This window comes from Spermophilus citellus (genome assembly GCF_964194105.1).
Source record: "Spermophilus citellus genome assembly, chromosome: 8".
Classification (NCBI taxonomy): domain Eukaryota; kingdom Metazoa; phylum Chordata; class Mammalia; order Rodentia; family Sciuridae; genus Spermophilus; species Spermophilus citellus.
This window is the reverse complement of record NC_138189.1, coordinates 148,012,153-148,036,741: the sequence shown is the minus strand read 5'-3', so window position 1 is coordinate 148,036,741 and position 24,589 is coordinate 148,012,153. Positions and strand designations below refer to the sequence as shown.

The window sequence follows — 24,589 nt, the reverse complement described above, 5'->3', positions numbered from 1 at the left end:
TTGTTCTGTGATCAAGAGGATGTATATGGGGCTGGGTTTGTGGCTCAGTGGTAGAGTGCTCATCTAGCACATTTGAAGCCCTGATTTCAATCCTCAGCACCACATAAAGATAAATAAATAAAGGTATTGTGTCCAACTACAACTAATATCTATCTATCTATCTATCTATCTATCTATCTATCTATATAAAGAGGGTGTATATGTATATATATTTGCTTTTTTGAAGTTGGTGGCTCTGAGGAAATGAGTTTCTTTGCCTTTCTAATAAATGCAAAAAGCCCTGGAGTGCCCTTCTCCCTGCAAGTGGAAGGGACACATAAGTTTGAGGTTCAGAGCCAAGGAACAGAGTGGAGGGGATTGTCGCTGGACTCCTAGCCCAGGACACAAACGATTACTAAGGCTATTTTTCATCACTTCCATGTAACAAAAATAAAGATCATAGACCTGAGATAGAAAGCTCAGTCACTGGGAAAGGGCTGCATAGTTTCCTTTTTCGGAGATCAGGTGAGATTGGTTGAGGGAATGTTCAGGTGGGTATGGTTGTAGACTACATATTTTTTTTTCCTTTTTTTGGGGGAGGGTACTAGGGATTGAACTTGGGCACTCAACCACTGAGCCACATTCCCAGGTCTGTTTTATATTTTATTTAGAGACGGGGTCTCACTGAGTTGCTTAGTGCCTCCCAGTTGCTAAGGCTGGCTTTGAACTCACGATCCTCCTGTCTCAGCCTCTAGAGTGCCTCCCAATTGCTGAGGTTGGCTTTGAACTCACGATCCTCCTGTCTCAGCCTCTAGAGCCCTCTAGGCGGGCACTTGGTGCATATTTTTATTTTTAATTTTAATTGACTCTAGACCATTGATCTACATTAATATTCAAAGACCCAACTATTGATTTAACACCAGTTCAATATTTTTTTGCTTTGGTTCTTCAGATAGTCAAGACAAACTCAGGTGATTGAGGAACAATTGAAATTTAAGTTTGTTAAAGTTTTTGTTTTTAATAATTGTTTTGGTACTGAGAATTGTGAGCTACACCCCAGCCCAGTAAGTGTTTATTTCTGTAACCTTGTGTTTGGCTTGGGAGATATGGCTTAGTGGTCAAGTGGTGAAGTGTTATTTTAGCATGCATGAAGCCCTGGGTTCCATCCCCAGAATCACGAAAGGACAACTCTCTCCTTCTTATGGCCTTTGGGGCTTGCTTGTTTGTTGAAATTAAACCATAGTTTGCTCTTGTTGAAAGCAGTCAAAATTAGTCCAGTTAATTTGTTTAATATCTCCTACACAGGAAATCCTATTAATATGAAAATCTATGTTTCTAAGATAGTTTCTAAGCAGTTATTTTAAGTGAGGATTTCAGTGGTGAGGGTTCAAACTGAAGAATAAATTGGGCATTTTTCCTTTACTTCTTACTCTGGAGTAAGGAGCAAGAAATAGCAAGGTTAGCAAGTTGCCTGAGGTTGAATTGCATGGTTTGCTTTTGTTTAGCACAAAGAACATTTAGATTCTTGATTGCACACGGTCATCTTCACAAGCATCAATGATCTCAGTGTGGAAGTGAAATGATGCATTTCAGATCCGGAGGCTCAGAGTCTTTTTTTTTTTTAATTTTTATTTTTTGTAGCCGTGGCACATGCCTGTAATCCCAGTGGCTAGGGAGGCTGAGGCAGGAGGATCATGAGTTCAAAGCCAGCCTCAGCAATGGTGAGACCCTAAGCAACTCAGACCCTGTCTCTAAATAAAATACAAAATAGCACTGGGGATGTGGGTCAGTGATTGAGTGCCCCTGAGTTCAATTCCTGGTACCCTCCCCCCAAATTGAAATTTTTTTGTAGTTGTAGATGGACACAGTGCCTTTATTTTATATGTTTATTTTTTATGTGATGCTGAGGATCGAACCCAGTGCCTCACATATGCTAGGCAAGTGCTCTGCCACTGAGCTACAGTCCTAGCCCCTCGTAGTCTTTTCCAGGTTGGACACTCTTGACCCTTGGAACCTCTGCCTTGGAAATGAGTATGTGCTAAAATGTGCATGTTAGTTAATTCAGGGGTTCAGTGGGTCCCAGAAGCATATCCTTGAAGTCCAGTTAATTTGTTTAAGCTCTGGTCACTTTTCAGTGATTTCTCACTGATCTTACTGTCACTATTAACCATGTTTAGTTAAATTCCTGACTAGAACAGTCATTTTTCTGTTTTATTGGATTATTTTCTGTTATTAGCTTGAAAATCAGGTAAGCAGTGTGTTTTTATTGGTGCACACTAGTCTCAAGCAGGAGGCCCAGGGATTTTCCTTTGAGGAAAACTTGTTGGTTTCTGGAGCTGGCCTTGGTTAAAAGTGCTTGAAGCTCCCTGCCCTGCCTTGTTCCTTTTGAGCTTTGCTGTTCTAGTGAAGGGCTTCTTAGGGAATGAGTGTTTTTGGTCCTTGGCTTTGAGCTTTGGGTACTTAACCAGGACCTGGTGATTGATTCACCTTTAACTAAGTATGTATAATGTTGGTTTATGAGCATTGTATTGTCAGTCTATTGATTTGTAGAAGAACAGTAGAGTTCTATTGTAAAGGGCCAGATAGTTTTCTGGGCCATATGGTCCACCGCAACTGCTCCATTCTGCAGTTTTAAAGGAATCATGGACAAAAGGTGAATTAATGAGCATGGCTGTGTTCCAATAAAACTTTATTTATGAATACTGAGATTTGCATTTTGAATGCTTTTCATGTCATGGAATGTTCCTTGACCTTTTCCCCCCTCAACCTTTGAATATGTGAAACCTTAAGGGCATTAGAAAAGGGGTGACCCCTGATTTATAGCAACACAGGGTAAACTGATCAGCTGGTTCCCGGGCTCAGTTTCCTTTCTTACAGGAACCTGAAAAAACAAATTACAATTAGAAGTTTGTGTGATAAATATGGGGGGAGTTGGCTAGTCTGAGGGCTGTGTGTGTGTGTGTGTGTGTATGTGTGTAATATCTTAATTGGCTTTATTATGTGATTCTAGACTGGGGCAGCACATTATTACATAAAATGGAACGTGTTCTTGGCCATGTGTATTAACTCTTGGTTCCTAGATCCCTTTTGAGGCTAGGATGTGTACCATGGGGGCCTGTATACCTAGGGAAGAACACCTAGGGAGTCACTCATGCCCATTAGGGGACCAGGCCAGGTAGCCCTGAGTAAGGGGATATGTATTATGGAACTGGACTCCCCTGCAGAAGGAGATGATGTCAGGTAGGGTGTATGTGCCACGCCAGTCAGAAGTTAATGCTGCTGCTCTGACAACTCTCTCCTGTGGCAGCGCTCAGGAAGTGCCCCACGTCCTTCTAGCCCTGTCTCTCATATGCCTCACCCAGCAGAGTGGCAGTCACAGCCCTCTTCCCATCATTTTGCCAGGAAACCATGTTTCAGTTTTTAGTTAACAGACTGTTGTTTGTTGATGCCATTTAGTTTTCTGCTCCCCAATAATTTGTCATGGCTATAAATCCCAGCAGTCATCAGGAGGGCAGTGCCTGTGGTTCAGGTGCCATGAGGAGTTGCACCCAACTGCTTGGAAATTGGTCTCTGGTTCTTTGTCTGAAAAGCTTTTTCACAAGCTGCTGACCCTCTCCAAGATGAGAAAAGGTGAATTATTTTGTTTTATTTCTGAAATCTTCTCTAGCACTGCAATTGTGTTTTTAAGGTCTCTTGGAAGACCCCCTGGAGACAGCCCATGTTGTGAGAGTCCTTTCAGCTTTAGCCTCAGAATGTTTTTCCGACCTTGCTGCCAGGGTCTGAGGGCATCTTAATGTCTCCATGACCATAATATAATAACAAGACTCCTACAATTGGGGCAGAATGTTTGTTTTCATGTGTAACTCAAGTGATGTGCGAACGCAGGTTTTGTTAAGTGCGCTGTCTGGGTTTTCCAGTATACAACATCGGGAGTCTCTCTTGCTCTTTTGTTATAACAGTACTTTTAAAAAATTGTTAATGGTAACTGATAGTTTCAGACAACCAGCTATAATCAGGGAACAAAGTTCCTGAAAAGCAGCTGCATTTCAATCTGTGCACAGTGTAATTGTCATTAGCTGCTTGAGTCTGGTTCCTGCAGAAACTGTTTTGTGTTTCCTGTACAAGAACATCTGGTTGGAGCATTTAAAAATCTTCTGAAATTACCCTGTAGAAACTTTGCATTTATTGGTTTATTCCATGGAATAATAGGTTTAGATTCCTTCCCTCCTTCACCCTTACCTTGGTTCATTCAGAAACTATCTCTTGCCAACACTTTTTTTTTTTCTAGAATGTCATTCTTTAATGAACTTTGAGTATGACCCAAAAGTAGGCATGTGTATGTGTATGTGTACATTAGTTGGTATGTGTGCGGCCAGGTGCTCTATAAATTAACACCTGTTTTATCAGAGAACCCAAGGCAGAATAGAACACACTTCTTATTTCAGTGAAATGCTTTAGAGAATAAACCTTTTTTTCTGAGGTTAGGCTTACCTTGGTTTTTCCTGGTAAATTGTCAAAGTTTGAGAAGAGGAATAGGACTTAGAGAGCAAATAGGCTTTGTCTCTGGGGTGGTAGCACAGGTAAGAAGGGTCAGGTCGTTTCTGGGCTGGGTAAAAGAACCACCTAGTCTGCTGCGGTGGAGGCGATTCCATGTTGGTCAGCCATCTCTGGAATGTGGCCTTTTACTTGTATTTTTTTCCAAAATAGTACTACTTTCAAAATAGGAAGTTGAAACGCTTTTATTTCTTTATTTTTTTGTAGTTATAGATGGATAGCATGCCTTTGCTTTATTGTTTACTTTTATGTGGTGCTGAGGGTTGAACCCAGGGCCTCGCACATGCTGGGCAAGCCCTGTCACTGAGCTGTAGCCCCAGCCCCTCTTTTATTCTTTAAAGGTAACTTAAGCCCTAGTTGTTTTCCTCTGGGTTTGTTTCTTGTGTTTTGAGTGACCTCCTGACATTGACTATTTTATTTTTAAAAAACATTTGCTTTTGAAGTGTGTCTGACATAATCAGGTAGAATGGGTGACTTTTGTGGTGGTAGCTTTACTTTTCTTAGCTTTTCCTTCTCTGCCTTTCTCTCAGGTGGTACTTTAAAGTGAGCCTTCGGTGTTCATCTGAGGAAGGAGGTGGGACGCACAGTTTATTGATGCTGCTTATTTTGGACTGGGTTTTGCTTAGGGCCAAGTTGTTCCCCCTGGGAACTTCCATAGAGTGAGAAGCAGGAAAGGAAGGTTCTAAGATTTAATTCTGCACTATTTTAAGTGTAGTATGCGGTCATGGTCAAGATTTAAATCCTGTTTAAAGGTCAAGAGAACCATGCTTAGAACCACTATGATCTTTTGTGTTCTTCCTGAATATTTCCATGAATACAAGAATACTTAGTGTGTGTGTTCTTCCTCTTCTTTTGTACATAAATGGGCTAATGGTTTGTTTGTTCCCCCACCTCCTCATTTTGTCTGCTTTATTTTTTAATTTTTTTGTGGTAGGTGGACAGAATGCCTTTATTTTATTTATTTTTATGTAATGCTGAGGATCGAACCCAGTGCCTCACACATACCAGCCAAATGCTCTACTGCTGAGCCCCAGCCCCAGCCCTGCTTTTCTTTATTAGTATGTTTTGGGCATTTTTCCATATCTGAGCATATAGATCTGCAGAGGGATCCTGACTAATGGAAATAGGATTGGAGGCCAGGGTGACTGACTGTTGTTTGGTGTGAGTTAATTCATTCCCATGTCAAGGGCAGTTAGCAAAATGCATTCCAGGTACTAGTGAGTGCAGTGTTTTGTCATAACTGCTCTTGGTTTGGTTGCTAACTTAAGGGGCGTAATAGATGGTCTTTGGGGCCCCTAAGCAAATGATTGTGTTATTTATAACCTGCTAACTGAGCCTGTTTGTGATTGATTCAGAACCTCTGAATCAAACCTCAGAGGTTTCTTAAAATTCTGAAAAATGCTTTTGTTGGCTTTTAAAATCTGAGTTCAAGAATGATCTGTACATTTACTGTGCAGTGATGAGTGCTGGCACTCAGGTTTGTTGGTGATGCTCACAGGAGGGAGTGCTGTACTCATGACTGGTCAGCCATCACAGTCTTTTCGTTTGGGGGAGGGTTTATTGCTGATTAAAAACTCTTCCACTGAATATTTTCAATTTTGGTCTCTTTCTGAAGGTATTGTAGTAGCTTAGGCAGCATTTTCTTTAAATTTTGATGTATGACATTATAAAGAACATATTTTTAAAAGCTCCGTTTATTTAGACAAGGTAAAAAATTTAACACTTAAGATCTACACTATTTGTCAGTTAAATCAAATCTTTTTTTTTTTTTTTTTTTAACTAGATATAACCCTTTGGTTTAAAACAAGAAATTTGGGTTTGAGTTATAGTCATACAATATTTTTAGACTCTGCGCATATAAATTGTATAATGTTGCCAATTTGAAAATTTCTTAGGAAATTAATGTTTTCTTTAAAAACCGAGTAAGATACCACTGTGTCCTTTGTGTTTGAGTTCATGGAGAGTTGTATACTCCTTGGAAGAGAATATTTTTTGGGGGGATGATTCTAATGATTACTAACTACTCAATCAAATAAAATGATTGGGTTAGTCAAAGTATTCAAAGTGTGAATTTAGCAAACAAAAAGGAACAGCTAAAATACTTTTTAGCTTCCCGTAGGGACCACCTGGTGTCTGAAAACACAGACTACTCAGTTTCTGGAAAGTGCACTTTTTCGTAGAGTATACTTAGGCATTAAATTTTCACTGTTTGACAGAGAATGGAGGACACCAATAAATTGAAGATGAATGTTGACAGAAGTTACTTCAGCTAACGGTCATCGAGAAGTGAACGTGAAGCCATCTCTGTTCTGTAAAGCTGAGAGTCCAGGATGCAGTGTGTGTATGGGAGGTGGTTTGCACATTTAGCCGTGCCTTCAGTGATAGTGTAGAGGAAGAGTGCAAAGGGTTTTGGTTGAGTACCTTCTGTGACTTCTTGGAGTGAAATAAATAACAGTGAAAACATAGTGCATAAGGTTGATACTTTGGGGAAGAAATCAGCCTTTTTACGTCTGAGGTGTGAGATGGTTCAGATCACGTGGTGTGATCCTTAGTGTGGTGGTAGAGTTATGGCCTGGTCACAGTCCCTGTTCCTCAGCTGAGTGCTGGCAGTCTGTGTTGCTCAGAGCCGTTTCCCAGGAGTGGCGCTGAGCAAACACCCTCAAAGTCTTCAGCATTATTCCCTGTGTGGCCCTGGCGTGGAACCCAGGGGCCTGGCACGTGTCAGGCAGGCTCCCCACACGGAGCCACTCCCTAAGTTGCTCAGGCTGGCCTCGAACTTGTGATTTGTCCTGTTGCTTCAGCCTCCTGGTTTCCCCAGTACGTCACTACTCTTTTGTCAAGTTCCTTTCCCCTGTCCCTGGGGTCAACCTGCCCAGGGCCCTAAGTTTACAGAACTTCCTGCGCCTGGGGCTGGTATCTGGGGCTGCTCCCAGCTTGTTGCCTGCGGAGTCTCCTGCTTCAGGGGAGGCGGCTCAGGTTGCGGGGCTTTGAGTGCTTGGTGACTCAGTGATCAGCAGCTTGGAGGCTTCACGGCCAGGCCTACTGAGGCAGCTGTCACTCCTGCCTGCCCTCTCCATGGCCCAGGGTTCCTGGGACTCTGTCTTCACATGCTTTGGCATTGAACTTGATGAACCGCTCCTGGATGAATGTGGTAACTGTGACAGGGATGGAGGGAGAGCCGTCTGCTGGTCACCTTGTTGGGCTTCTTGAGGAGCCCGGGCCTGTATACCACTATTACCTGAGCCCCCTGTGTCCAGCTGCCCCCTCAGTCAGCCACTCTGGGCCAGATTCTCACGGAATCTTGACTTGCTAGCCACCCTCTCTTCCTCTTTTTGGGCCTCCTCAAATGCCCACCAGTTAGTATTTTTGTCTGTCTAGTTTTTCCTCGTGGTGAACGGGACGCTGCAGGGTCATGTACATTGAGTCACTTTGAGTCAGGTTGGTGAAGTCCAGACAGTATGGAGGTGAGTCTTGCTGAGTACTGGCCCAGAGTTCTGGGGGTGCTTCTTGTAGCAGCCCTGTGAGGCCCTTTTGACCAACAGCTGGCCCTTCCACCTGATGTCTTCACGTCATATTTAGCTTGAGAAAATCTCTGAGCTCCAGAAATTAGGACGGTCTCTGTAGACACACATGTAGGAGCCCACCCCTAAGTCCTGATGCAGAGCAGGCATGAATGCACACTGTGCTCCTTTGATCCTCTGCTTGAGGAGAGGAACCTGGGCGTCCTGAGGACTCCTGAGGGCGAGTGGAGGGGATCTCCCTGCCCTTGGCATCTGACCTCCTTCCTGTCCTGGCTTGCCCACAATCCTCGGGAGGCCGCCAAGTCGGAGACTGCTTATCCTCAAGGCTTCCTCCTGCTATTGCTCCCACTGAACCCGCCCTGCTCCTGGGATATAAGTCCCCACTTGTCCCTTGGTGACTGAGTTGAGTTCATCTTGCTCCCCGACTGCTGCAAGGCCCCATTGCAGTAGTTCTTAACCTAATCCTTTCTCTCCTCTCCCTTGAATAAAATCTGCTTTACCATCTTCAACTAGTGTCACCACCCCCCCACACTGACACTATTAAAAAAAAATAACAGTGAAAAAGAAGGCCAACAGCTTGTAAAAGAAGAACAAGTTTGAACTGAGCCATGGGCTCTCAAGTGCTCAAGAGTTGGGATGGTGGATAAGATATTTGGTGGCTTTTGATGGAACCCTGGAGAAGAGGTGGGATTGGGTAAGGAGAGAAACAGAAGCAGCATTAGCGGCGGTGAGAACGACAAGGAAGGGTTTTCTAGAGAAGAGGCCTGGCCCAATGGAGGTATGTATGCTAAGCTGGGGCTTCCTAGGATGGATGGGACGGGGTCAGAAAACTTGGGAGGAGTTTCTCTCTGGACAGTTTGTACTTGGACTTGTTTGCAGGGGGACCTCAGGGAGAGATTTTCGAAGTAAATGGCCTGATGAGTTCACCTCAGGGTAATTAATTACTCCGTTGTAACTGACAGTGGGAAGAAATCGTAGGCTTGGAGAATGGAAGGCACAAAAACAAACAAACAAAAAAAACCAACTAGGTAAAAGTGATGTCTTATGTTTCCTGGTGCTGTAATAGAGCACCGTGGTCTGGTAACTAGATCGAGGGGCCACATCTGGTGAAGGCTTTCTTGCTTGGTCATTTTAGGGTAGAAGGCATTAAAATGGAGGTGACCCAGAGGGGGCCAAACTGACAGCACTCTCCTAACAGCCCACTCTGGAGCTCTGCCTGCCCCATCTGGCCTAGCTCACCACACTTGCTTGGGGATCTGGTTTCCAACACAGGAACTTTTGTGGGTGATTGAAGACCAAACCGTGGGGCAGTAGGGGGACTTGGTGTCAGTTGGTAGGCCTTGGCAGTTGCAAATAAGAAGGGATGTGTATTAATAAAGAAACAAACAGGTAGATAGGATGATTCTGTGTTTGCTTTGCTCCAAATGTGCTCCCTTCTCTGGCTGTCTCCCCTTTGTTCATCCTCTCCTGACTCCATCCACTGCCAGCGTTCTTAGAGAACCATGCATTTGTCACTCAGGTACCATCGATGGCCAATTCCTGTTGCTTGCCCGTTTCCTCAGCGAGGCCAGAAGCCCCATGAGGCCAGGGACTGTGGTTTTCTTCCAACACCTCCTAATACATTAGATATTCCCATCTGCTATTACACTTGCTGCTTTCTCTTGAGTGCTTGGAGGAGCCCTTTTAATTGATTATTACTTAATCCTACTACCATCTAGGTGGATCCGCCACTGGCCCAGAGGGTCAGGGAAGGTAATAATGCATAGCCACTCTGCTTTCTCCTGCTTTTACTTGACAGCGTTCGAAACGTATACCCACCGCATTGTGGTATTGTGTATGTTGGAGAAGGTAACGTGGACTTTGATTTTCTGATCCAGTGAGTAACCTTGGGTGTGATAAATCAGCCCAGTGCCAAGGTTTAAGTACAGTAGGGCCACAGGGGAAGAAGCTGTGCAGGGCATTAACACCATGACTGCCAGCTCCCCTGGAGGAGCAGGGTACAGATCAGAGGGCAAGTGCAAGTGGGGTTTGCTGGAAGGAAAGAGCTGCTTTATTCCATGGGCATGGTTTTGCTAGAGGAAAGGGTGTTGAGGAGCTTTGCCCTGTGTGGGCCGGTGCTTGCGTTTGGCCTTTAGTGACTGACTGTCCATATGCCTTCCATGTGAGTTTTGTTGTATGCTGGAAGGAAGGCGTTTGGTTCGAGGGGTGTAGGTTCTCCAGGCTGTTCTGTTGAGGCAGATTGAATGTCTGAGCAGAGAAGGCGAGGCAGGCTCTGCTCTTGTGTGTACCTGGGAAGGGCTCTGAGCCTCTGCTCCGTTCTGTGCCTGCTGGGGAGGAGGTAACTGCACCCTGCCCTGTGGCAGCACACCCTCACTGAAGGAGGAAGTCCTCTGTAGGTCGTATTTTGTATTTGTTTTCTTTTTTAAAGGTCTTCACAATAGGCTTTGGGGAGCTGAAGAAGCTCTTGTCACCAATGAGTGGGTTTCTCTTTCTGTTTGTACTCCCTTTGGGTCCCCACAGGACCAGGGGTGTCTGCCAGATGGTGGAGGAGGCCACCACCAGCGGTTGGTGTTGGAGAAAACAGCAGGAGGGAGTCTTTGCAGTTGGGAAGTGTGTCACAGGTGTTGGATGGCCTGAGCTTTTGGCAGGAATGGTCAACTTGTAGGGTTCTGGGTGAGAGGGACTTTGGAGACAGGGGCTCTTGGAAAAAGGGGCAGGTAGGATTTTAGGATTGTGAGCCTGCCCTCAGGTGAAACCCTGTCCCACAAAGCATGTTCCTGAGGCAACTTGTGACCTTATCAGGACTCAAGTCTTGGCTTCATTTTGGTAGATTCTTTTAGTGGGTTTTTTTGGGTGTGTACTGGGGATTGAACCCAGGGGCGCTTACCCACCGAACCACATCCCAGTCTGTTTATATTTTGAGACAGGGTCTCACTAAGTTGCTTGCTAAGTTGCTGAGGCTGGCTTTGAACTCATGATCCTCCTACAATCCTCCTGCCTCAGCCTCCCGAGCCACGGGGATTACAGTTGTGTGCCCCTGCACCTGGCTTCTTTTAATGGTTTTGAGCAATTGATAAGCAAAATCCCACAAAATTTTAACTGAGTTGAGTTTTCTAGGAAGAAATATAAAATATTGAAATGGTAGGTCAGGGGCCTGAATGTTTGAATGGGTCACGTTGATCTGTTTCCTAAGGGGAAACATGCCTGTGAATTAATAAGGTGGAGATCACCAGAGAAAAGACTCTACTGATGTTTATGTGCTTTTACTTAGTCACCAAAAAAGTAAAAATCCCCCTAGGTGGTCAGACCTGGGGCTTATCTACAGTGTAAAATTTGAATTCAGGGTGATGACTGGTGAAGTGACTAGTCACAGCCTGAGGGGATGGGGCTTCTAGGGAGGCAGGCTGGCTCTGGGAAGATGACCACCAGGCTTGTGTGGGCAAACTAGTGGCAGAGGAGGGTTGTTTATTCACAGGAGCTCTTTGTTGGGGAAGTTTTCTCTACAGAGGGAGATTTCTGCCCTTCTATTCAGCTAGGCAAAGGCAGTGAGCCCCCTTCCTGCCACTTCTAGTCGCCTTCAGACCCAAGTGGTGTAGCTGGGTCCCTTTTTAGAAGGACACAGTCTGCTCCTTGAGACTGCGTCTTTACGGGTTTGGTTTTCAGTTACTGTCCTGCTTAGCACGCTCTTCTCCACCACTCTGCCACGGTGTCACTGGAAACACGCGCTGCGTGTTGTGATTCCCAGGGAGGAGGTGGTGGGTGTGCACTTTCTGAGGGGTGGGGGGCAGGTGCTGGGCCACCACACTTCCTCTGACTTGGAAAGCTGTCCTTCCTCTTGGAGAATTCCTGATCCTGCAGTAAGATCAGGGCTCTGCAGGGGTCAAGGAGATCAGTAATTTTAGTTAGAAAAAACTCTTGGATTTGTTTAGTGCTTTCCTGTGTGGATGTAACTATGATTTCATCTGCGAAAGCTCAGTGACTGTTCAGTCTCTGCCCACCTCCTCTTTCCTAAATGCAGTCTTGCTGTCACTTGAGTGGTGCTAGATGCCTGTCACCACTAGCTTCCTGAAAGAGTGGGCCAGGTGGGCTGGGAATTTGTACAAACCCATATTTTAGTTTAGTGGATTTGCTTGTACTGGGCCTGAAAGGAGTTGGTCAAGGGAAGACACTGGACTGAGGGTCCTGAGCTCTGTGCCATGGTGTGACCTTGGAGAGACCTTGGAGAAGTTGCTCCTTTTGGCTTTCATTTCCTAATGGGTAGAAGAGAGGGGTCTGCACTGAGGGTACGGCGTCCTGCAGCGAGTTGCCGTGAGTAGAGAGGGATGGGGGGACATTTGTCTTCCCGTGAACCCTCCTGGTTTGTTTCTGGAACTCTAAGTCGACTTGGCTTTTAGGATTATTTTAGCAGAAATTTGCCAGAGAAGTGCAGTCATGCCCAGTGCAGTGTAAAAATTCAAACATGCAGGCACCACCCTGTCCCCTGCCCCCCAGGGACACATACAAAGGGGAAGTCCATAGCAAGGAGGGAGTTGGTTGCCCTGGGTCTGCTCCTGCAGTGCTTGCTGCTTGTCAGCTAGAGACTCCTGGGGTGCTTGTAGCAGTGGTCTCTCAAGGGACTATAGAGAGAAACCTGGCACCTTCAGGAGACCTGCTGACAAGAGCGCCCCCCCCCCCCCCTTAACCTGTTCTGTTAATTATTGCAACTAATTATGCATCTTTGGTCTTTTCACCGTTTGCAATTCAAAATGCTACTTAAGCATTTGTTTGCTTTTGTTTGCTGCTGATCCTGGGCCACCATCTGAGCACAACTTGATGATTGTGTGTTATCATCTTGGGCTAAGTGCTGTCTCATTGCCTTGCAGGCTGCCTGCTGCTTCCGGGGAGATCATGAAACGAGGTCGCCTTCCCAGCAGCAGTGAGGATTCTGACGACAATGGCAGTAAGTCCTGCTTTGTTGTCCCTGGAGCCTTCCAGGGTTTGGGGCAGTGTTAAAACATGATTTTTAATGTAATGCTTTAAATAGCTGAGTTCCTTTGCATATCAGCAGGTCAGGGGCAGCCCCAGGCTGAGCACACTGGAGTGTGATACTGTAGGTCTGGAACCAGATCTTTTTTCCCTGTGAGGTCGATTGCATACCTGAGGCTTCCTGTTTGTTATCCAGGGATGAGTAATCTGGTTCCAGGACTCACTGGTGTGGCTGTTTTTCTTAAACATCATTTAAGGTACTTTGCAGTTGCTCTTTATGAAAAGGGAACTTCATCCAAGCCAGGTGATTATTAACCAGTTCCATTCCTTCGCTGGAGGTTGAGGGCCACCTGGTGTGACTGGAGCACGCAGGCAGCCCAGTTTCCCGTAGGCTGAGGCTGCGGGCCCGCTCTCCCTGGGCTTTCTCTGAAGGTGCTTGCTGCTTAACTCTGCTACTCTGCGCCTGGCACCCTCACATTTCCACCAGAAGTGAGTTGGCTTCCAGACAGTCAAAATAAATGTCACAGTGTCTGCATGGAGACGCCAACAGGCTCCTTAGGGAAGAGCTCCCCTCATGCAGCAAAGTGCCTGAGCTCTTGCCCTCTAGCTTCTGTTTGTTGTACAGATTAAACTGGGGGCCACCTGAAGGGGAGGATGCTGTGCTGTGGGATGGGAAGGAATGGGCCTGCTTTCAGGGTAAAATCTGCTCTGAAGGAAGTCAGTTCCAGAGCTGTCTGTGTGATGTGCTCTGGAAACAGATATGCACAAATATGGGGGTGGGGTGGGGTGGGGACCCCGGATGCTGCTAGAGGACATGGAACTTGTGCTGTTCCTGAAGGATGAAACAGGTTTTTGGCCAACACGCTGTCATTAGTTTCTTGGTCTCTTAATGTCAGCAAATTAAAAGCTGCAAATGAGGATGCAAGGCTTTGCTGCCATAGTGGGCTGCACTGAAGCCATGGAAAGCTGCGGAAGGGCCTGGGTGCAGGCATGGAGTGCTGCACCTGGAACTGCTGGCCCTGGGAGGGGCGGTCAGTTGTTTGGGGATATGAACCCAGGTAGACTGACCATGCCTGAAGGGCTGGGGTAAGGCGCTAAGGGAATGGGGCCTTTGGGAAGGCAGCAGGAGCCGCTGAGTTGGCATTGGGAGCAGGGAGGGGAGAAGTAGGGAGCCTACTAGTGCAGCTCTGAAGAGAGGGCTTTTTCTGGTATTTGAGGGACAGGTACTGAGGGCTGACTCACCCGCAGGCAGGTGAAGCCACCTGTCTAAGTGTTCTGGGGTGCTGCCTTCTGAACTTGAGCCACTTAGAGTTTCACAGCTTTTACTCCTTGTTTTCTCCAGTGTTTACTACTGCTCAGGAGAAAGCAGGCTTCGGTGTTTCTTTCCAGTCCCCCACGGGACCTGTCAGTGCCCTCCTGAGTTATTAAGTACTCAGTAAACCTTGCTGCTTGCTTGGGTTTGCAGTTTTGTCCTAAAGCAATTAAAAAAGAAGCCTTGCTTTATAGGTTCAGAATTTATCAGAAGAAGGTCTTATGAATCATCTCCACATACTAATAGTGCCCAATAAAAGGCTGAAGTTCTGTGTGCGTGTGCGCTCGCTTAGAACCTGTCCCTTTCTAGACCAGCATTGTCTAGTGGCGTGGAAACGTGTAGTCTAGGGAAACTGAACTGAAGTTAAACTTCTCCATTTTAATAAGCACAGATTTATAAATCCCTGTGCAGCTAGTGATTTCCACTTGTGGCCGCCACTCTGTGTAGTGCAGCTCTGGACACACTTAGACTCCTGTCTAGAGGCTCTTGCTAGCTTCAAAACCCCTAGTATTAGTTAGCTCAGGCTGCCATGACAAAGCACCATAGGCCTGGTGAATTAACAAACAGAAATGGATTTTCTTTTTCATAGTCCTAGAGTTGGAAATCTTAAGATCAAAGTGTTGGCAGGCTTGGTTTCTTCTGAGGCCTTGCCCACTGGCTTTTTCCTTGCTGTGACCGCACATGGTCTTTCCTCTAACGACAGTGGTCAGATTGGACTAAGGTCCATTTAAGCCTGTTCTTCCCAGATGTCCATAGTCTGAGGTATGAGGGGTCAGGGCTTCACAGTAATGGGCATAGTGCAGTCCATAGCAGCCCCGAAGGGAAGATGCCTCATCTGAAAGATCTGAAAGTGCATCAACCAGTTCGAGATGGAAGAGGAGGGGTCCACCAGAAGGGCACCTCCGAGGTGGCCTTTCCTGTGGGCCTGGGATTAAGGGAAATACGTCTAGGATGCTGGAGTTGGGTTCGCTGCATAGGTGCCGAAGCCCAGTTCTCTCCTATCCCTGGCCTGGGCATGGGAGAGGAATGCTGGTTGCTGGCAGAAGGTAGGCCGTGCTTTGGTCATAGGGTGGCTCATCGTGAGAGGGGTGCTGATGCTTTGTGGCTGCCTGTAATCATGGAGGTATGATGGTAGTGGTGAACAAGCAGCTCTGGTTGAGTGCCAGGCCTCATAAAAACATTTGCATATTCAGACCAGGAGCCCGCCTTTCATTCTCCTGGGGCAGCTGGTTCATGGTACACCAGCCCACTCAGTTGCACTGGAGTGCCTTCTTTCTTGTATGTACTGGGGACTGGATGGGCATGCCCACTGCCCCTGGTGTAGGGTCTTATAGGGGGAACGCCACCGGATACAGTGTTTGCTTCCATTGCTGCTCAGCTGGGCTTGGCCTGTGCACTGGGCACTCCTGGCTGCTCCAGCCTGCAGGCCTGACAACATTTGGCTGTAGTTCCCAGCTCAGTGCAGAGCATGTGTCCAAGTACAGGAGAGGCAGTGGCTGACGTCAGCATGGGGCCACAGCATTGCCACAGCCATGCTGGGCCCTGCCTTCTTTTAGCCTGGAGCCCATGGCTTTGTTTTCTGGCTTGGCCCAGAGGAGTACCAGTGTGGTATTTACAGTTGGGGATAGATGGCGCTTTCTGTGCCAGGCACAAGCCCTCGTCCAGCTGCAGGCGTGGTCCTTGCAGTCTTTCTCCAGGCGCCCTGGAGGCCTAGCTCTGCAGTGGGATGGAATAGTGTTGGGTTTGAGGCAGCTCTGTAATTGCTGGGCTCCTGAGACCGGGTGGCTCAGCCGAACTCTGAGGTTATGCATCATGCCAGGGTGTGGCTCAGGGAAACAGGCCTTTTAATTTCCTGCTTCCCATCCAGGAGCCTTTGACCTTAGGGGTTTGGCAAATGTGGGAATTGGTTCCACCAGTATGTTCATTATTTCCAAAACTTAAAAGATTTCATTTTATCTACAGAGGATAATTCAAACATCAAGTGTCCCTTCTTTTGGCAGGAATTATATGTTACTGGTTGTCTGGCCAGTTCATAGCTCTGATCTGTATCCTTCGGTATTTTTCCTATTAAAATGAAGATTAGTGTTATCTGGCAAACCCCCACCCCATCCAGGTCAGGAGGTTTTTGGTTGGGTGAGGTAGCCAGATACAAATGGGGTTTTCATTGGTTCTGGTGGTTTTGTTTGGTGCCTCAGAAAGAGGGAAATTGGTTCCCTTTTGCAAAGGCTGGTGGAAGGGCTCTGATCATGTGTGGTTGTTCCTAAAGTTGTGAAGCATGGCTTCCCGGATAACTTGCTAAATTTCAGGGTTTTGTTGACCTCCTTGTGGAAGGCAGGCTTATCGCAGGTGTGGTGAGGCCCTCCAGGGCCTCCCAACTTCCATGTGAAACTCGTGCCTCAGTTAACACCTGGGCTCTGCTCCATCATCTCTGACAGCGAATGGGCGGAGAGGGGAGTGAGCTGAAATCCCAACTCCCTGATTTCCTGTTAGCAGTGCAGGCTGCGATACGAGCATGAACTTTCGCACTCGTCATTCTGGACTCTCTGGCTGTACTTTCTGCTTTGGGCGCTCATTCAGTGAGCCTCACTTTCTTATATCTGACTGGCTGTGCTTGGTCACTCACGTGCCTCTGTGATGGTCTCCTCTAAAGGGCACCTCCCCCTCCAGTTCTTCTCCTGTTGCGACTCATCCAGAGATGAACCTTCTGGGTCCTGGGACTTGGCCTTGGGCAGGAGTGCTGGGTGACTATGAACATGCCTGTGTGTCAGCTGGCTGAAGACCCATGTGTGTGCATTTCAGTCCGCTGGTGCAGGCCAGCTCTGAGTGTGTGAGATGTCTTGTTTTTCAGAAGGTGGAAGTGAGTAGGGACCACAGGGGTCAGCTGAGCTGGGGTGGAAGAGCCCAGCAGGTGTAGGGTCAGCTTGAGATAGCAGCGGCAGTTGAGGCAGGCCTTGTTTTCAGTCCTGCGGTTAAGGTTGATGACCAGCAGAGCTTTAGGTATGCTCTGTCGAGGCAGGAGTGGCAGCTTCACTTGCCTAGGGGTAGCCAGCCCTCTGGTGGCGCACAGGGGCTGAGACGCCAGACTGTTGGACCAGAGTTTTGCTGTGCCTACTGGTTAGGGCTCAGCGGGTTTAACACAGCAGGATGCAGCAGCGTGTCAGCGTGTCATGTCCAGAAGCTGCATCTCCAATGTGGGAGGATTGTGTGCAGCCAGTGACAGATGGTTTCACAGGCTGAGTTTCCTGGTGTGTGCATGGACCCTCCATTATTCCAGCTTCATAACTCTTGCTGCGGGTGCAACACGCGAGCTGGTGTGCTTGGAAGGTGCTTGAGCTGTGTTTAGAGCCACTCCTTATTTAGATCTAGGGCAAGATAGAAGGCTGTTTTTAATATTTCAGAGGGGAGTGTTAGATGCCTCTGCAGTAGGACCAGAAAGAAGGGCCAAGACTGTTGTGCGTGGCAGGGTCCACACTGGCTGTGATCTCTAGAACTTGTATTATCCCCGGAGGTTCTGCCTCGATGGAGGCTGGGGATGTTGAAACAAGACAAAACCTTCCCCCACACTCATTTTTTCCCGTGTTTAATGTGAGACAGTTTAGTATAGACTTGTTCTTTGATCAGTGTACATGTCAAGAATTTTATGTCTCTTAAATTTGTCACTGGAGTGGACTTGACCTCGGGTGATAATCTTACCTTGTGTGTGGTAATAAAATAAGGTTAGTCATTACTACATTTTTAGGGTTCCTGGATTCTCTCCTAAGAGCCCAAAATGAAGCATTTTGCTAGTCATATTCCTCATCTAGTGCATCATTAAATACCAGCATCTGGAAACAGAAAGTGCAGCCCAGCCCCGTGTGCTCTCGGATGACGGTTTTCAGCCAGGGCCTGCGATTTAACAGAGTATGGATGGCCGTCCCCTGTCCTGCTACTGTTTTAAATAGCATCATTTCAGGTTTGAACTTGCACCCCTGGGCTTGTCATCAGAAAGTGTTTTGTAGCATGGCTTTTGTTTGGCGATGCTGAGGTTGGATGGGCTGTGAGCAACACCCCCAAACCCAACTTTTTTTTTTAATTGAAAAGGAATGCAGATTATTTTTGCTTTGATAATATTCTGGGAGCTTCCTGGCTTGGTATGGAAAGAGTGTGGCTGTAGGAAGGGATGCTGGTGGATGAACACCATGCCTGTCACTGCCATGAATGTGTCCCTGGATGGAGGTGCTTCCTAGGCAGGAGGCAGTGGCCCCCCAATGGATCTTTGAATGTCGCTCTCTTCCTTGACCTGGTTTTCTTCTGCTAGGTAAAATAGGAGTGTAGTCCTGGCTGCCACCTTTAGTTCCAGCCACTCAATTTTTTTGGTCTACTTTTTTTGAAAGATTTGAAGTATTAATTGAGAATTTGCTGTGTGTTCAGCAGTGACTCAGCTATAAATTCTGTGCCTTATACTGGGGGCTCTTGATAGAATAACTGCTTTTGATATGAGCACAAAAACCAAGAGAAAGAGAGATCTCCAGCAGTTGTGCCCTGCCACCGGACACAGGCTGAGTAGCTCCCTGAGTCCCTTTGACCAGGTTCTCACCTGGTTCATCAGTGAAGTCTCAGCTTTATACAAACCACCCATGCAAGATAAGATAGAAAAGTTCCTTTTCCTTTTCCACTGAATAATATCTCAGTGACAATAGCATATATTTATTTAGTTTGGTACCAGGGATTGAACCCAGGGGCCTTCAACCACTGAGCCACACCCCAGCCCCCCTTCCCTTTTAAAAAACATTTTAATTAGAGACAGGATCTTGCTAAGTTGCTTAGGTTGCTGAGGCTGGTCTTGACCTTGTGGTTCTCTTGTCTCAATCTCCTAAGCTGCTGGGATTATAGATAGGCATGTGCCACAGCCCCGGGCTGACAGTAGCTTTTAAATAGCTTTATTGAGGGATAATTGACATAGCAACTGCACATATTTAAAGTGTACACATTGATAAACTTGAACATGTTTACACCCATGATACCATCAAAATCAAAGTAATCCTTCCCACTTTCCCCACTTTTCAACTACCGATCTGCTTTCTGTCACTATAGATTAGTTTGCATTTTCCAGAGCTTTATATAAATGGAATAATACAGTATGATCCTTTTTTTGGTCTGGCTTCTTTTCCTCAGCATAATTATTTCATTATTCATCCATGTTGTAGGTATTAATAGCTCATTTGATGGCTGGCTGGTGTTCCAGTGTATGGATGTACCACAGTTTGTTTATTCATTTGTAGTCTGGTAGTGGATTTTTTTAGGTTGTTTCCATCCAGCTTTTAGCTTTCATAAATGAGCTGCTGAGAACATTCCTTATGTCAATGATAAATTAAATTTAGCTTTTCTGGTGTTTCCCTTGCTTTAAAGTGAGTTTTCTTATAAATCAAATAATTTTTTTTTTTTTTTGTAGTGCTGGGCATGGAACCCAGGACCTTGCACATACATGCTGTGCATATGCTCTACCACTGAGCCACATCCTAGCCCATAAAGTGGTCTAATAGAATTAGTTTTAATTTCTTTTTCTCCTCTGCATTATATTAGCACTAGGTAAATGAAAAGGAACAGATTGTTTTCGGATGGACTAGAGTTGCCTTGGTTAATACTGTTGGATATCAGATTTGTAGCATCTTTAAAGATATGTTTTTTGAAAGCAAATGTGGTGCAGACACTGGTTTTCAAGACTTATAAAAGCAGTCCTGGGAAAAGCTTCCAAGTGAGGGTTTGTCACTGGGGTGCATTCTGTGTCCTCAAAGCTATAGGCTTCCTGTGAACCCTGGAAACTACAGATCCCAGAAGAGGCAAGAGGATCATGGACCCAAAAGATTAGCAAATTTATTTGTTTTAACCCTGAAGGTATTTTTCTCTAAGGACCCTCCACGTTCTACTTCATGTTGATTTTAAACTACAGCAGAGGGGTGATTCTTTTTTTTTTTTTGAAAGGGGGAGAGAGAGAGAGAGAGAGAATTTATTTATTTATTTATTTTAGTTCTCGGCGGACACAACATCTTTGTTTGTATGTGGTGCTGAGGATCGAACCCGGGCCGCACGCATGCCAGGCGAGCACGCTACCACTTGAGCCACATCCCCAGCCCCTGAGAGGGGTGATTCTTAAGATTTTAGCTTTGTTTCATTTATAATCCTTCCCATGGTAATAGACGGTGAAGGAGGCCTCCCTTCCTGCCTCGGTCTTCTCTTTCCCACCCTGGACCTCCTGGGACTCTTCTCCATGCAGTTAGTGTTGTTCTCTCTCTTGAGCCTGCAGACTGCTGGAGGATGTCCTGTAGGACCAGCGGGTGGAGAAAGGGCCTCTCTGAAGAGTCGAGCAGCCCAGCTATTCTCTCTCTAGGCTTCTAACGTGGCTTCTGCCTTTCCTTCTTCCAGGAGTGACCAATTTAGAGCCAGCTGAGCTCACCTTAGTGCGCCCAGAATGTTTCTTTTCAATGTGAGAACGAAGCATTCTTGTTCAGGGTCTAAAATTATAATTATTATTTTTATTATTTTGGGTCCTGGGGATGGAATTCAGGCCTGTGCATGCTAGGGAAATGTGCTACCCCAGTTCCACTTACTACTTTTAAGGAAGAATTTTCTTGGTGGTTTTTGTGCTGGCGATTGAACCCACTGAGTCACATCCCCAGCCCTTTTTATTTTTTATTTTGAAAGGAGGTCTAAGTTGTCAAGGGACACACTAAGTTGCTGAGGCTGGCCTTGAACTTATGCTTCTCTTTTCTTTGCCTTCCTGGGTCACTAGATGATGGCGTGTGCTACCATGCCCAGCTAGAAAGGATGTTCTACAACATTTACCAAAATGCCAAGGGGTTGCTTGAAGGAAATCTCATTCTGCCAATGTAACTACTCAGTTGACCTAAGAACAGCTCAGGACTGAGGCTCAAAGGTGGCACTGATGCCTTCCCTGTCAGAGTGAAGCTGGAAATCCCTTGGTCATAGCAAACCTGATGACAGGCTTAGGTGCAGGATCTACTTCTTAATGTCCCCAAGGTCTTACCAGTGCTTTGATTCCATGTTCCCCTATTTGGATTCTGTAGAGATGAGGGCGTCTGTTTGAGTGACAGGTGGCTTAACTGGTAGAATGGCAGTTCCTTCAGACACCTGGCTTTTAATTTTTTTTGGATTTTGTTCATTTCTGGGAAGTGGTGCCACCTGTTTATCAAATCAGGTGCTGCTGAAGATAGACATTGGAGGTGAGTTCTTAGGAAGTTGAACAAAACCTGCAGGTGGCTGTGAGTGCTGTTTTGGATCTCTGGCAACAGTCTGGCATCAGTTGTCCATGTAAGGCATTAACAGGAGGCAGTGGCAGGGGTGGAGGTGTGGGAAAGTTGGGTGGATGACTGGGCCACTCACAGGACTGGAGGTGTTCTGAGCAGGAGGTTCTAGGGTGACTTGAAGGTTTCTGACCTCAAGTAGAAATGGTGACGGTGTTCATCACAGTAGGCATGAGTGGAGAGGCAGAGCAGGTTTGGGCGAACTGGAACTCAGTTTTTGTAATGCTGAGTCAACAGACTCAGCACCCAAGGGTTGGTGTCTGACATGGAGGGGAGGCTGGGTCTGGGTCTGGAGCTTAAAGGTCTGCTGGGTCCTCTGGGTGTGCCAGGGTGGGAAGACCAGTGTTCACGGGTGCACAGAAGCAGAATCCACAGTGGGTCCCCGCTGAGGAGGACAGCCTCTGAGGCAGAGGGGGTGTGACAGCAGGATGGAATTGTTGGTGCTGCAGAGAGGTCTCAGGTCAGAGCAGCGCCCAGCTTTGGCAGTTAGGAGACCCGGGTGCCATGAGGGGGAGAGGCCGTTTGCTAGGATGGAAGTAAGGGAGGGAGAGAGCCCGTGGTGTCTTCATGGAAAAGCAGAGTGGGCAATGCTGGGGTTCCTTGCAGGCTTTCTGTTCTGGGAATACTGAACTTTTAGGCTCTGTGGCGCTGTCTCCCCCTGACTTTCCTTTTTCAATGTTTAGAGCATTGTCTTAGGGTTCAGCGAACTGATCTTTGCATTTAGAAAGCTTCATGAAGACATTTTTCAGTTTGTATGTAAGAATGTGAGACTTAGAGCCTCTTAGGAAGCACAGGCACCATCAGCATTGTGTTCTGAAGTGCTCTGTCCTTGTATGTGCTGTCCCCACACAGCACCCATGCACTCTCTAGGCTAGGGTTGGCCTTCGGCGTGCTTGGAAACGACTGGCCGGGATAGAGGAGCTCTGGCTGAGGTCCAGGGGAGGGCATTGGGCGCTGTCCCCTAGGTGAACTTCGATGAGCTTGGGTCAGGAAGCTCCCGAGAACCCAGTGACCCCTGTTGGGATATTTGCTTTTTTCCAGGCCTGTCAACTACATGGTCCCAGAACTCTCGTTCCCAGCACAGGAGAAGTTCCTGCTCCAGACATGAAGACCGGAAGCCTTCAGAGGTACTTCCTGCACGCCTGCCTGGCTCTGCATGCCATCCACGCGTGTGCATGAGGACATGCTGCCCCCAGACACCTGTTTGGCCGATGTCTGTGTGCAGTCCTGGGCACGTTAACCTCTCTGTGCCTCTGTGTACAGAGCTGTAGGAGGGGTTACTCAGGTCTGTGCTTCGTAGGGTTCTTGTGAGTGATGACTGGGTTAATACGCAGAGGTGCCTACATGCCGAGCACGTGCACTGTCCCCGGCACACAGAGTGCCAATAACGGTTAGTTGTTATGATTAATTGTTTTCTTTCTTTCCTTTCCTGTTCCATCTTCGCTGGCTCCCAACAGCTCTCCCTCTGGCCAGGAGAGGAGCGGTTCAGCTGCTGCCAAGTCACTGCCAGCCTCAAGTTAGTTTTAGCCATGAATTTGTGGCTTATTTGGCAACAATCCAACGTAATCTGGGAGTTTTGCTTGGGGATTATGCTAAGGCTTCCCCTCATTCCTAATTTGTTTCTCCTCTTCTTCTGTTTCCCCCGCTGCTCCACATCTTGTTGTGTGTCTTTCTACCTGCACTTGTTTTTAGGTGCATCTTCCTCTGCTTTGTTAGAGATCCTACCTGTCCTGGGCTGTTCTCTGTGACTACCTCGACTGGGCTCGGAGGATTCCGAGTGAGCAGGTTATGGAAAGAGCTTGTGGTTGGACTCTGGTTTTGTGCCGCCTCTTGATGGAGGACTTCAAAGTAGGCCCCATTCTGTAGTGGCCCCGTGGAGAGGTGTCCTCAGAGGGTCTGTGGGAGCTCCCAGAGGTGCTGTGTGCAGTGGAGGAGTCGGCTGGTGTGCAGGGACACCCTCCAGGAAATCGCGCATGTCCTGTAGGATTGCAGAGAGCTGCCCAGGAGGGGCCTCTGCATTAGGCCAGATGCTGCTGAGGAGGTGGCCGTTCCATCCCTTGGGTCGTTCCAGGCCTTTTGCTTTCACTTCCTTCTAGGGTACTGGTGTCTTTGGTTGTTTTTATTTCTTCTTTTTGATCCCTCGTGCTGCCTCTGATGTTTCTGATGACCTCAAGAAGTACCTTTCTGATGTTTACACCGTGCTGCTGTTTCAGTGCAGGTGTGCAAGAGCCCCACAGAAGCTGGTTGGTTCCCTTCCACACCCCTGCGGTGCCTGCACCAGGTAGTGAGGGGGAGACTCTGAGCAGCAGGGACCTCGTGCCGGTCTTCTCCCTGACCTGTGTAACTTTCTCTGAGTTCAGACCACTTTTTTTTTTTTTTTTTTTGTGGTGCTGAGGATTGAACCCAGGGTCTTGTGCACGAGAGGCAAGCACTCTACTAACTGAGCTATATCTCCAGCCGCAGACCACATTTTAAGTAAAGCAGTCACGTTGAACTGTCAGGGACTTTGGAAGCTTAGATCATTTGAGGGTGTCTTTCAGCTCTTGATCAGAGCCTCCCCGGCTCTCAGTAGAGGATGGTGGCTGCCGTTTCTCATCTTGTTGCTGCCGCTGGGTTCCCCTTCTTTGGCAGACTTCCTTGCTTTGTAAGGGACTGCTTTGAGGGAGGACAAGACAATGCGCTGGGCATCTGGTTCAGGACTCTGGGCTTGACAGGAACCCAGGATGCATGTAGGTCTTCGTGGAAGGCGTGTGACTAGGTTTCTTGCTTACTGATGGGACCATAGAGATGAGGAGTAGTCCAGGGAAAATAAGCATAAAGATGGCAGTGTGGAGAAGTGGCCTTTTAGTTGAGACACTGCCTCATTGTGTCATTGCCTTATTGTGGTGAAGTTTATTAAAGTGATCACCAGCCTGAAAAGCTACCAGGAGAAACAAATATGGACCTATTAGCAGGCA

General features: G+C 47.0%; 1 protein-coding gene across 8 annotated transcripts in view; it reads left to right on the top strand.

Moving 5' to 3' along the window:
• JADE1 (jade family PHD finger 1) overlaps positions 1 to 24,589 on the top strand; it is a 53,131-nt gene that overhangs the window by 5,646 nt on the left and 22,896 nt on the right. For 6 of the 8 annotated variants that reach the window (XM_081303097.1, XM_081303095.1, XM_081303091.1 and 3 more), the window contains exons 2-3: positions 12,917 to 12,993; positions 22,674 to 22,759. In XM_081303097.1, the coding sequence (XP_081159223.1) occupies positions 12,942 to 12,993; positions 22,674 to 22,759 (138 nt within the window). In that variant the 5' untranslated portion in view covers positions 12,917 to 12,941. Of the gene's footprint in view, positions 1 to 12,916; positions 12,994 to 22,673; positions 22,760 to 23,089; positions 23,195 to 24,589 lie in introns of those variants that run through there. The other 2 variants (XM_081303098.1, XM_081303094.1) reach the window with 2 other exon arrangements.